Source organism: Carlito syrichta, unplaced genomic scaffold, assembly GCF_000164805.1.
Source record: "Carlito syrichta isolate Samal-C Ts95f unplaced genomic scaffold, Tarsius_syrichta-2.0.1 Scaffold304493, whole genome shotgun sequence".
Taxonomy (NCBI): Eukaryota; Metazoa; Chordata; class Mammalia; order Primates; family Tarsiidae; genus Carlito; species Carlito syrichta.
In genome coordinates, this window is record NW_007248589.1 from 5695 (window position 1) to 19020 (window position 13326).

Sequence of the window (13326 nt, forward strand, 5' to 3'; positions counted from 1 at the left end):
GCCGGGGCTGCTGTCGCCCGCACCATGTCCGCGGCCGCCTACATGGACTTCGTGGCTGCCCAGTGTCTGGTTTCCATCTCCAACCGCGCTGCGGTGCCGGAGCATGGGGGCGCTCCGGACGCCGAGCGGCTGCGACTACCTGAGCGCGAGGTGGTGACCAAGGAGCACGGTGACCCGGGGGACACCTGGAAGGACTACTGCACGCTGGTCACCATCGCCAAGAGCTTGTTGGACCTGAACAAGTACCGACCCATCCAGACCCCCTCGGTGTGCAGCGACAGTCTGGAGAGTCCGGATGAGGATATGGGATCCGACAGCGACGTGACCACCGAATCTGGGTCGAGTCCTTCCCACAGCCCGGAGGAGAGACAGGATCCTGGCAGCGCGCCCAGCCCGCTCTCCCTCCTCCACCCTGGAGTGGCTGCGAAGGGGAAACACGCCTCCGAAAAGAGGCACAAGTGCCCCTACAGTGGCTGTGGGAAAGTCTATGGAAAATCCTCCCATCTCAAAGCCCATTACAGAGTGCATACAGGTTAGCGGCGTCGCCCTCTCCCCCCCGTAGCTCTGGGGTTCGTTCACCTTTGGCCAGGCCGCGTGTCTGGGCGCTCGGGACACTGCACTCGGCCGAAAGGGTGCAAACATTTTGGATAAGATGCCGTTTAGCCCTTTGCATAATTTTAGCCGTGCGGTGGCGGAGAAGCTCACTCTCCTTAATTGTCCCGGGCCTCTGGGAGCCACGGAGAGCCTTGAACTGGCGGGCCGAGCGAGGACTGTGCGTGGCTCCGCGGGGAGTGGTGCCCGCCCCTCCTTTGTCCCGCCCCGCCCCGCCCCGCCCCCGGGACTCCCGCACCCCGCGATGGTGGGGCCACCCCACCTGGGAAGACGCTGGCTGCGGGGAAGTCAGATGGCGTATCTTTTATTCAATTCCCTGGTCGGCTTGCAGAGAAGTGGCTGCAACCTTAGCGGGGGAGCGGCGCACTTTTCTTCGAGCCTTTTAGGGATGACTGAGGACTCATTTAGCTGGGTTGCCTGCCACTTTTCTGGGCTCGCCAAGGTGGTTTTAAATTTGGCCAAGAGTCCCCCGAGAGGTTTAAAATAACGCTGCTTCAAGGCAGCAGAGGAGTTTGATCTAGTAATGGTGGGTTAACCTCACGACGAGTTAGTCTTCCTAACCAGCGAGATTTCAGATCTGGCTTTTTTTGGCCCTGTCTCTTAGGTCGCACCCTCCACCCCCTGAATCAGGCGGTTAGCAGGGAGGTGTGGTCCTTGCCGGAGGTCAAGGCTCAGTAGTGGATGTTGGGCGGTTCTGGAGGCCTAGAGGAAGAATCCCTCCCGGGGAGGGCGAGAGGCAGGGCTGGGCAAATGAATGTGGCTGGAAAGACACCTATCTGCCTTATAAAATGTGCTTTGGAGACTTCCAGGAACCTTGGTTCCGTTTAACATGCACAGAAAAAGTTGGGTTCAGATTTGGACATGCTGTCTAACCATCTTCGGAAAGGCTCTTTTACAAATGCTGTGTGGATCAAGTAGCACAAGGCTTGGTCCTCTCAGATAAGCTTTTTCTCTGTCTGTGACACCAGGGTGTTGTTGGAGTTAGTTGGAAAACTATTGTCGTTTTTTGGTGTAATAGTTTGAGACTTTTGAGATGAGGCCCTTGGGCCTGTGGTTTTAAAATGATATTTGATTGGGGTGTTTTTTGTTTTTTGTTTTCTGTTTTGTCTTGCTTTGCTTTCCTTTTTAAAAGAAAGGCCACGTCACTGCCTCTCATATTTTATTTCCTTTGGAAAACTGGTTCTTGTGGAGGTGGCTGCTGGCACTGGAATAAACTACATTTCCTCTGTGGTCAGTGCCAAATCAGATTCTGTTTGGGGTCATCATCTAGGTTGCCAAAAAAACAGGACACTTTAAAGTTTCTCTCTGTAAGGTTGTCGAAAGGCATGTGCCTGCACTGGGGGATATGACCTTTATTATGGCTCTAGGGGTGAACTGGGGTGTATTAACCGGAGAGTGTTACTCACCAACAGCTGTTGGGCGGGCCTGGCTGTGTCAGCCATGTTCCCGGAGTTCAGTTGTTCACATCGACACCCACTGCCACCTTGGGCAAAGGCATTTTCTCCTTCAGGGAGCTGCCCAGTCCTGCAGCTGGGGAGGCCTGCAGTGCCTCTGTCAGCTACCCGAGTCTGTCCGACTCAGGAATAGGATTTCCAGCATTCTGGGCTATTCAGCTGAGTGATTTTCTCATGCGTTTATAGAAATGGCTGCTTATGTGTGCGTGCATGCGTGCTACTCCTTAATTCTCCATAAGGCAAGTCATTCGGCTCAGCTGTTTCAGGAGAACCTTTTACACAATCAAGAGTGGAAAACGAAGTGAGATGTTCATCCAGCTTTAAACGCTACAGTTGGTCTTTTTAAACTAGTGATAGGGTGCTTGCAGATGTCTGTATTGTTTTGGCGGTCTCTGTAGTCCTAGTGTGTGCTTGAACAGAGACATCAGCCTCTGTTCATACTGTCAAAAGCGTGCCCTTGCTAGAAGAGGTGTGTTCAGGACACTCTAAATGAGAGACTTGGAGGAAGACTCCTGCGTTTGGAAGTTACAGATACAACTTCAAGTGAGATTCACTTTTAGGTGGGGCAAGGAGCTTCCTGATTTTCCTTCTGCTGGTGTTGAATCCAGAAGGGGACAGAGATAGTATTTGGAATGTCTGATTTCTGTGAAGACTTTAAGAAGAGCCAAAATCCTAGCCACACCCCCTTGCTGAGCATTGCTCAGCCTTCTCTGAAGAATCCTTCCTGCTTGCTCACTTCCTTAAAGAACCTCACACAGCTAGCTGCCTTTTCCACAGACCACTTTAAACCCAGCTTTAGAAGTAGAGTCATTTGACAGAGTTGCATTTCATTCAGTGCAGTTACTTCTTTAATGTCCCAAGAGAAAAGGCCTAGGTGAGGTCAACTGAGCTGGGTGGGTTCTGATTTGTCCTACTATTTTCTAGTTTGAGACTGCAAGCAAGTTTCTTTAATTCAGAGTTTGCAAACTAGAGGCCTGCTGCTGAATTTGCTTTGCAGATTTGTTTGGCTGGGCCAATACAGGGTTTATGAAAATTTAATTAGTTACCAACATCTAAAAATCAGAGAATTACAGCATGAATCCAGATCTCTGCCTCCTCTGGAAAAATAGAAAGATCTGGAAATACGGGGCCTGGATTCCTAGCCAGCAACAATTGGCATGAACTGATCATTCACTCTATGGGGCAGTGCCCCTTATTTTAATCATTTACATGGTCTCTGTTGGCATTTAAGTTTGCATCCTCTACTTTGAACCTCAATTCCTTAATCCACAAGACAGGGCTACTATCCTCTACCCATAGGTTCTTGTGCAAAGATAACAGATAAAGCACTTGATAGGGTTCCATACATAATAGACTCTGGGGAAATGCTGAATCCTGTATAGTTTGTGTGTAATTTACAGGGTATCCTCACAGTCAGGAAACCTAGGATAAAGTTACTTTTAAGTAGTATGTTCATTTATAATTTCAAAAACAGTGTGTTCAATTTTTTTTTTTTAAGTCAGAGTCTCACTCTGGAGTACAATGTGGCACAATCACATCTCACCACAGTCTAGAACTCCTGGGCTCAAGTGATCCTACCCTCTCAGCCTCTCGAGTAGCTGGGGCTACAGGCACAAATCACCACATGCAGCTTTTTAAAAACTTTATATTTTTCGTAGAGATGAGGTCTCACTATCTTGCCCAGGCTGGTCTCAAACTCATGAGCTCAAGTGATCCTCTCGCCTCAGCCTCCCAAAGTGCTAGGATTACAGGCGTGAGCCACTGTGCCCGGATTCAATATATTTTTCCTCAGACTCCAGGCCAGATATGTTTTCAGGTGATATACTTCTATAGTTTAAGCAATGAACCCATTGTTCATCTGAAGGAGGAGAAAAAATGATGCAACAAATATGCTCTTTCTGTTTTCAGACTTTTTAGACACTTTATGTTATATTTCTTGAACTGTTTCAGATGAACAGTTAGACTTATTGAAGTATTTCACCTAAACATATGTCGAGCGTATTGTTTGAAAATGTAGTTGACATCAAGTTTAGCTTAAGTCTCCAGATTTTGTGGACACCCAGCACATAGAGTATGGGCAGATTTGGGAAGAGGAAAGGAAACAACTACATCATAATTCCAGCTTAAATTATCCAAGCACACTGATGTAGAGTCATGCTGGGTGGATATTCCAATGATCGAAAACTTAGGCCTTATTTCTATGCCAGGTGCCATCTTATTCTCTTTTTTGGAAGAACTAAAGTCTTCTGTCCTCAAGTGGTGACAATGGGTTAAGCTTAATGATACTGGTTATCAGATTCTGAAAATCAGAAAGGCCCAGGTTCCAACCATTACACTCTAGTTTCATAGAAAATTTTCATGAAAAATTGTTATTTATTTGCTTGCTTATTTTCGAGGCAGGGTCTCACTTTGTTGCCCAGGCTGGAGTGCAGTGGCAAAATCACAGCTCACGGCAGCCTCTACTTCCTGGGCTCCAGCAATCTTTCTACCTCAGCCTCCCAAGTAGTTGGGATTATAGGCATGTGCCACCACAACCTGCTAATTTTTTTTGTTTTTTTGTGGAGACAAGTTCTTACTATGTCATCTAGGCTAGACTGGAATGGTGTTTCATAACTAGACATGTTTCGTCCAAGATATATTTGCAACTAACCAGTGTGGGGCATGCACTGGTAACTGTTTCTCTACCTTTTTCCTATTATTGCTCCCCTAAGGAGACTTTAGATGTTTTTTTCCCCTCCTAATTGCTCTCCTGTGACATTTTTTTTAAGTTGGGGTTGCACTTTGTCACCTGGGATGGAGTATAGTGGTACGATCACAGCTTACCGCAGCCTCGATTTCCTGGGCTTGAGATCTTTCTGCCTCAGCCTCCCAAGGAGCTGGGACCACAGGCACTAGCCACACCCAGCTAATTTTTTTTATTTATTTGTAGAGACAACGTTTCCCTATGTTGCCTAGGCTGGTCTCCCACCTTGGCCTCTCAAAGTGCTGGGATTATAGACATGAGCCACCCTACTTGCCCCCATGACATTTTAATACCACAGAAACAGCATACAACTGTTTACGGACTATACTCCTTTAGAAGACCACAAATCATTGTAATAACTAAGACTTTTTTTACCCACCAAGGAATCACTTTTTGCCCCCTTGGGCACCATATCACCCTCACTCTACTCCACCCTCCAGCGAGAATGTCTAGACATGGTCTCAAGTATCCTGTTAGGGAAAAATAATATTCTATGTTTGAGAAGAGGGCAAAAGCTACAAGCCCATGACTTCTAGCTGTAGAGGATGGGTTTCTAAGTGCTGAAAGAATTTCCTATAGGATTTCCTTCTGGGTTTCAGACAAGAGGCTAAAAACTCCCTTGAATCCAGAGAAGGATGGTCCAGACCGCTCTCCAGCATTAGCTCACTGCTAAAATCTCACCCTGGGAATGGAGGCTATTGGGGACCCTACACTCTTATTCCTAGTTTTGAGGTAGGAATGCCAGTGACGGTTCTCTCATTTTCTTCTTCATCCTCCACTTACCTTCCCTTGCAATGACAAAGTAGGGTTGCCTCAGAAAAGATTCTGCTCTGAGAGGATTACTGTTTCCCCGCAGAAAATACAAGTGGAGTCAAATTACAGTGTACACACATTGTTTTCCCTGATTTTCCTCTCTGTGGATGGGAGCAGAAGGAGGCAAGGCGTGTCAGGGGGACCTCAGGTCGGTGAGGGACATGCCAGAGTAAATGGAGTGTTGTTTGGATGGTGACACCTCATTACCTACAGACACAAAGATGTAACCTGAGGAAAATGGATTCTTGGATTCTGAACATAAGGGTGAGTCTTACATTCCTGTCTCAGTGGTTGATGCTTCTCCCAAAGACTAGTCACTCTGCAACATCTGTGGGAAATTCCCAGATTAAACTTCCCAGGGAGAAACATCATATGACATATTGGGAAAGTGGCCGACAATGGTTTTCTTAATACGTTCATTGGGAAGAAAAGTGGGTGGATGATTTCTCAGTCTCTACTCTTTCGGAAGCCTCTAGAACAGTCTGACATGCTGTGGTTGGAGCCACTTTCTAGCCCATCAGTTTGATTTCTCAGTGCCTTATGATCATTGGCATTCTTGATTTAAAAAAAAAAAAAAGCTGTGTCGTGTTTGCTAGTCTTGACTTCCACATCTTCTGTTTTTTGTTTGTTTTTTGTTTTTTGTCTTTCCTTTCTCCCCTTAGCTGTTCTCAGGCTTGGGAAAAAAGCTTGCAGTATGCCATTCCTCCCTCTACTGCTAGAATCCTCCCCCACATCCGACCCTCCCACCTTTTCCTAATGTTCCTCCAGCAAGCCCAGCGCCCACTGAAGAGCGTAAATTGGTGCCTAGTAATTGGTACAAAGGCACTTTCTGTTTCTATGCAACACACGCAAAAAGGAGGGGCAAAACGAAGAGGAAGGAAAAACCCTACAGATGGCTAAAAAGGAAAGAAGTGAGATCCTCTTTCAGTGGTCTTTGAGCAATCCTGGCTTTTCTCTCCACCCGACTTTTTGCTAGAAGTTAGTCACAGGCCTAGGCCTATCGGGGCACTGGGAGGCAGCAGTTGTTAGTATCAAGAGAATAGAATTTGGAGGCTGGAAGTGACCTTGAGAGGTCATCACATCCATCATTTTGTCGGGGGAAAAAAAGCACATGCCCACCCTCTCAGAGAGATGGGGATTATTCTGTTTAGGCACCTTCGGGCACTTGGAGGGGTGGAAGCACATTACCAGCACTCAAAAGCTGCCTCTCTGCCTTGACTTGCGTGTGATGGGATATATTGTATAATCTCCCAGAACCTCAGTTTCCTTAGCAGCACATGAGGTAAGGCTGAAGTATTTTTCAACAGAAAATGTTAAAGCCCCTAGCTTCAAACTTGGCTCCGTGGGTGCTCAGGAGTTCTTCCTTCTCTTTGAAATCTTTGCAGTTCTTTCATTTGAATTCTTATCCCCCGTACTCTCCTGAGGATCTCAACCCATGGTTAACATTTTTTCTTCCTTTGGTTTAAAGAGCGGCTTCATGAAATTAACCAAGTGAAAGGGTGGCAGGGGTGGAGTCAGCCGGGGTGGCCTCTGCCCTTTTTATGGGAGCAGCGTTTTCTGAGACAACCAAAGACAGAACTGCTGGAAGCTTTCCTGCCCCTTCCTTCCTGGAATCCTCCTGAAGCTTTAATACCTTTTTGGTTTTTCGAAGGCCAAGAGTAAACATTTGTCTTATCCAGGCCGCAAGCAGTCCCCTCAAGCAAATAAGGACTAAAATAAGAATGTGATCCTCACTAAGGTAGTGAGATGCCTGTGTTCTTTTACACATGGGACCGTCCAAGGCTTTCATTCCCATGGGTGTCTAAGCCTGTTTTTTGATGGAGTGCCTGCAGCCATTGCTTTTCATCTCACTTATCATGCGGTATGGTTGACTTTGGATCCTGAGATGAGAATTGAGAATCTAGATCTGAAATCTGAAGGTTCTAGAGCTGCAAGAACCAGTGAGCTCACTGGGCCTAGGAATTTTGTTTTAAATGAAATTTAGAATGATTTCAAATTTGAACAAGAGGAAGGAATCCATCCCTGACTGGCCAGATGGAGCCTTTCTAAAAAGTGAGAACTTTTTTTTTTTTTTTTTTGACTTGGCATCCTACTCTGTCACCCAGGCTGCAGTGCAGTGACATACTCATTGCTGATGCAACCTCTACCTCCTCGGCTTAGGTAATACATCCTCCTCAGCCTTCCCAAGTAGCTGAAACCACAGGTGTGCACCACCATGCCCGGCTAATTTTTTGATTTATTGTAGAGACAAAATCTCGCCAAGTTCTCTAGAGTGGTCTCAAATCCCTAGTCTTAGGCAGTCCTCTCACCTTGGTCTTTCAAAATGCTGGGATTAGGGGCATGAGCCACCACAACATTTATTTAAATAGATTAAAATAAAGAGACGGGGAGCTTAAGCCATACAAAATTAACGACAAAGATCTGAAATGCAGGCACCCGTTCTTTGTATTCACTGAAGTTTGAAATGAACATTTTCCCATTCTGAGTCTCCATCTGTGAAGGGAGTGCTCCCAAGGGGCCTGACTTGAACCCAAGTGGGAACCAGTGGGGTAGGCAATGGGCACAAACACAAAATTGCATTCGGGAGTTACGGACATTTTAGGACTGTGAGGAAACTTGCTAGATCATTTTGGCTCAAAGAAGTTTAGGGAGAAGAGGTTTCACCACCTCTCTCCCTTCTAGGAAGCCAGCTTTGAGACAAGTAGTCAGAAAAGAAGAGGAAGGCCTGACCCACTTATTATTGACCCTGTGACCAGTCCACTCTGAGGAAGTTGAATGTGAGGGGCCTCCAGGAGAGGCCTTTACCTTCAGCATGGAAGCAATAGGAAGCTTGGTCGGAGCACAGGCTTTTGGGCCCCTCAGCCATGGATTTGAATCCTGCCTCCACCAATCTAATTATGAAAATTCGGGTAACACTTAACCTCTCTGACCCTCAGCTTTCTCATCTGTAAAATGGAGCTCAGTAATTATATATTCATGAAGTTGTTATGAGACTGAATTCAGATGAGGTATTTAAATAATTTACCACACTATTCCCATATACCATTATTTTAATTAAAAATAAATAATTTATATGCATGGCCCAGACACCCTTGAGATTCTTAGAATTTTTGTTTAGAATTCCCGATTAATCTAGCAGTATCTTGTCATTTAAACTATTTATTGCTGGGGCACAGTAGCTCACACCTATAATCCCAGCACTTTGAGAGGTGAAGGCAAGAGGACTGCCTGAGTCCAAGGGTTGGAGACTAGCCTGGGCAACTTGGTGAGGCCTTGTCTCTACAATAAATCAAAATATTAGTCAGGTATGGTGGCAAGCGCCTGTGGTTCCAGCTACTTGGGAGGCTGAGGCGGAAGGGTCACCTGAGCCCAGCAGGTTGAGGCTGTGGTAGCTGTGAGCGTGCCACTGCACTCCAGCTTGGGCAACAGAGTGAGACTCACACTCTATAAATAAATCAATAAACAAACTATTAAGTGAATGGTACGTGGAAAATGGTGCTAAATACTGATAGCAGGTACAGTGAATTTTGTGAATAATAGTAATAATGATAGCATCAAACATTTATTATATGCCAGGTTCCAAGCTAAATGGTTTGCATGCATTGTTACATGTAAGCTCACAGCAGTCGTATGAGATAGAAAGGCATTGTTATTCTCACCTAATTTTAGGAGGAATCAGACTTGAACTAGTTGACCTAGTCCAAGGTCACACTGGAATTTTCCTAGTATGTTCCTAGGTCCTGGAGTTGTACAGGGATGGTTGTTGATCCAGTCCCCTTGGGTTTCCAGCTGTGGGAAGAGACGCCGGGTTTTACATGACTCTCTTGGACTTGGCCCCAAAGCCATCAGTCTTTAGCTGTCTACTTTTGTGTTGTTCTGACGCTGGCTTGTGGTTGGTTTTCGTGAACCTTGGTAAGCAGTGTTTGTAGAAATCTTGAACTTTGACCACACCTACCCTGTATCTTCCATAGTTATCCAGAAGCTGCTTCCTTCCAATGGGCCCATGACTGTACTAGTCAGTATTCTTGGTTACAAGCAACAGAATCCAAACTTGGATTGGCTTATTAAAAAATAGAACCTTATTGGTTCACATTACAAACACATGTAGCGGTAGCATTAGTTTCTGGTATCTCTGGGCACAGGCACTTAGTGCCTGCCTCTCTGTGGCTCAGCTTTGCTGTCTTTTGGTTTGTCCCCGTTGCCCAGTGGGCTCTCTGAATAGTGGTGGGATTGCGGCTTGCGGTTCCAGGCTCACATCCTGCGGTTCAGCAAACCCCATGGAGAGCCAGTATTCCATTCCTAATGGTTCCAGCAAAAGATCCAGGTTCTAGGATCCATGACTGAGCTCAAATTGTGAACCCATTCCTGAAATCAGTCACTGCAGCATGGCTGGGTTACACCTAGGACTGAGAGTGTTGAGGTCAACTCCCTGGGATGACTTCAGAGTGGGGAAAGAGTGGTTGCCAGAAGGAGATTTAGGGTGTGCTATTTGTTACCCCAAAGGGGATAAATTCCAGACAGGCAAAGCCAATACGTAAGTATTCCACGTATTAGCCCATTTAGACTACAAACAGGATATTCCAAGAGCAGAGTTTGACAAAATGAGAGACAATGTGACAATATTTTTTTCTCCTTATTTTTCTTCCCTCTAATGGGAGCGAGCTCTGAACTGTCTCTGGAGTTCAACCTAAAGAGGAGGCCATAAGTGAATGTACAGGAGGGTCTTTGCAGAGAACAGATGATTTTGACATGTATTATGTGTGCTTGGGCACATACCCACAGGCCGTCCTGAGTGGATGAACTGGAAGCTAATACCACAGGCCTCATGAGAAACAAGTATGACAGTAGCAGTGTGATCTTCCAGGCCATTCACTTGGTCTTCATTCCAGTCCATCCATTTTAATGCCCAGAGGAATGAATTGTGTTTACAAGAACATTTATTACCCTATATGCTAGTAGATAAAGGCCTAGTCTACACAAAGATGAGCTGTTTATACAGCGGTTGCTGTTGAGATTCACAAGTCTATTCACCGTGCACAATGCCTCACAAAAACACTGTCATAAATCATAAGAGGCAAAAGTAGAGCTTAAAAATAACTTACAAAAACACATAAAAGTGACTTAAATCCCTGGTCTACCATAATTCTACAGTCTTTTTGTACCATTACCATTTTAACGAGAATAAACAGAATGACAAGCAAACAGCTGGCTTTCTCTCACGCTGCAAACCACACCGAGGGCCAACCTCACTGAGCTTTATCCCACTGAAGCAGGGATTCCCAGCATGAAAGAACATGGGCGTCTTCCCCTAACCTGAAGCATTTCTTCTCAACGTCCTGCTTGCTCCCAGATTTCCAGACACTGCCCAAGGATGGCTGCCCAGGGAGGGGGCTGTGCTTCTCTTCTGAAATCTCAGGGGGGAGTCAAGTGGGGGCTGTTTTATGAAGGTTGGACAGATCTGACCTGCAGTTCTTCGGGTTCTTTGGTGAGGAACACAAAGCCATGTGAATTAATGCCTGGTTCTGTCCCAGGAACAGAAGGGTTAAAGCTTGGAAAACTATTTGCTGGTGGCCTGTGTGGCCTGTATGAGTCGGATTTATGGTCCTTCTACCCTTACTCTGGTTCTAGCCACGTGCGGAGATGGAGCCCAGAGAGAAGACACTGGAAGCACTTGCTGGTGTGGCATCACCAGACACACTGTGTGTCCTTATGAGTGCCACAACCCAGGGGGCAGGTTGAGTAGCTTTGACTTACTAGGCATCAGTCACTCTGTTTCTGTTGCTGGAGAAATTGCATTTTGACAGCTCAAGGTTTGGGTCATTTCTGTATTAGATTTTATTCCCTTTTGGGTAAATGTTGACAAAATCCGGGCTCTCTCTGATTTGGGGTCCTTTTCCTTTCGTCGCCCTAGGAGTGATCTATTGTTTGGTGGACAAGGGGCTTATCTATTGTTTTGGCATCATGGGAGGCTGTCTTTGTTGCATGCCATCCTTTGACCTTGGTGGTCTCCACTGGAGTGTCATACACTTGCTTGTGTCCCCATCCTCATCTCCATCCTCACATCAGTGGCTCTAGGCGTTAGATCCTTGCACTGTGGCTCAGTCCACCAGTGGCATTCTCCAAACAGCAAGGTTTTTGCCTCAGGAACACACAGTCCTTTTCCCCTCACTGTATTTGGAAGGGTGCAGGCACTGAGACTCCTCTGAGTTGCAGCGACCCAAGTCCTCAGGGGCTATGGGGTGTGGGGGTATTTCCTAGAGGGTCTTCTACAAGCTCTAGGCATGCCACGGAGAAGCCAGGCAGCAGCAGCAGCTGCTTCTGGGGGACTTCCCAAGGCTGTCTCTACAAGGAGAGGAAAGAACTCTGGGTACTTCTTGGAGATCTCAGTGTCTGTAGTCTAAACACAGTCCCTCCAGATCATTCTCTTTTTCTGCTCCTCGTGTCTCGGTGGGAAGCTCTGGCAAATCAAAAGAGTTTCTTAAATGGAAGGACTTAGGCTTTACTGCAGCCTCTGCCTTGGCCTCCCAAAGTGCTGGGATTACAGATGTGAGCCACCACACCCAGCCTAGGACTGGTTTTGTAAGTGCTAATTTTTTCTTTTCATTAGTATTTTTGTTTTATTTATTTTATTTTAATATATTTAGGGAGTACAAGTACAGGTTTCTTACATGCATATACAAGGAGGGACCCCCAGTGAACCAGAATTATCTTTTCTTTTTTTGTGTGTGTGAGTTGGAGTCTCACTCTGTCATCCAGGCTGGAGTGCAGTGGCATGCACACAGCCACCGCAGCCTTAACCTGATGGGCTCAGGCAATCCTTCCGCCTCAGCCTTGCAAATAGCTAGAACTACAAGCGCCGCCACCACGACTGGCTACTTTTTTTGTTTATTGTAGAGATGAGGTCTCACCAAGTTGCCCGGGCTCGTCTTGAACCCCTGGACTCAGGCAATCCCCTCACCTTGGCCTCTCAAAGTACTAGGATTACAGGCTTGAGCTACCACGCCCCACCTGGAATTAACTCTTTTGGAGGGTGGGCCCCTGGTAATACATGCTTCTCCTGTTAGGTTAGTGTTCTAGGAACCCATCGGCATCACTGTTTCAGCTACTGTTGTTGTGAGAGGCTGTGTTGGCTTCGGTGAATTTTTTTGGGGTGGGGGGAGATTCTTTCAACCCATTTGCCCATTTCATGATGGCTGATATATGAGCACACCTGCCCATATCGCGCTGAGTGAGTGTTCAGCAGTTTTTTACCAAAATTGGCATGATCCCTGCGCCCTACCCTTCCTATTTACCTGATCTTTCCCTGAGAGACTTTTTTTGTTTCCCAGGATGAAAAAAGTCCTCAAAGGGAAACGTTTTGCTGACATGGGGGAGGTGAAACAAAAAATGGCAGAAACACTAAAAGGCTTCAAAGTTGACGAGTTCAAAACTGTTTTGAGCCGTGGAAAAAACATCATAATAGTTGTATTGCAGCAAACAGAGAGTACTTGGAAGGTGACTGAAGTTTAAACATGTAGGAATAAATGCACAATTTTTTAATAAATAAATTCTGACTGGACACGGTGGCTCACGCGTGTAATCCCAGCACTTTGGGAGGCGAAAGTGAGAGGATTGCCTGAGCCCAGGGGTTCGAGATCAACCTGGGCAACTTAGTGAGGCCTTGTCTCTACAATAAATCAAAAAATTAGCTGGGCGTGGTGGCAC

The 13326-nt window shown here is 46.2% G+C and overlaps 1 protein-coding gene across 1 annotated transcript in view; it reads left to right on the forward strand.

Annotated features, from left to right (window-relative positions):
- KLF9 (Kruppel like factor 9) overlaps window positions 1-13326 on the forward strand; it is a 30970-nt gene continuing 17644 nt past the window's right edge. Inside the window, exon 1 of the mRNA XM_008060048.2 lies at window positions 1-532. Within this exon, the coding sequence (XP_008058239.1) occupies window positions 25-532 (508 nt within the window). The 5' untranslated portion in view covers window positions 1-24. The remainder of the gene's footprint in view (window positions 533-13326) is intronic.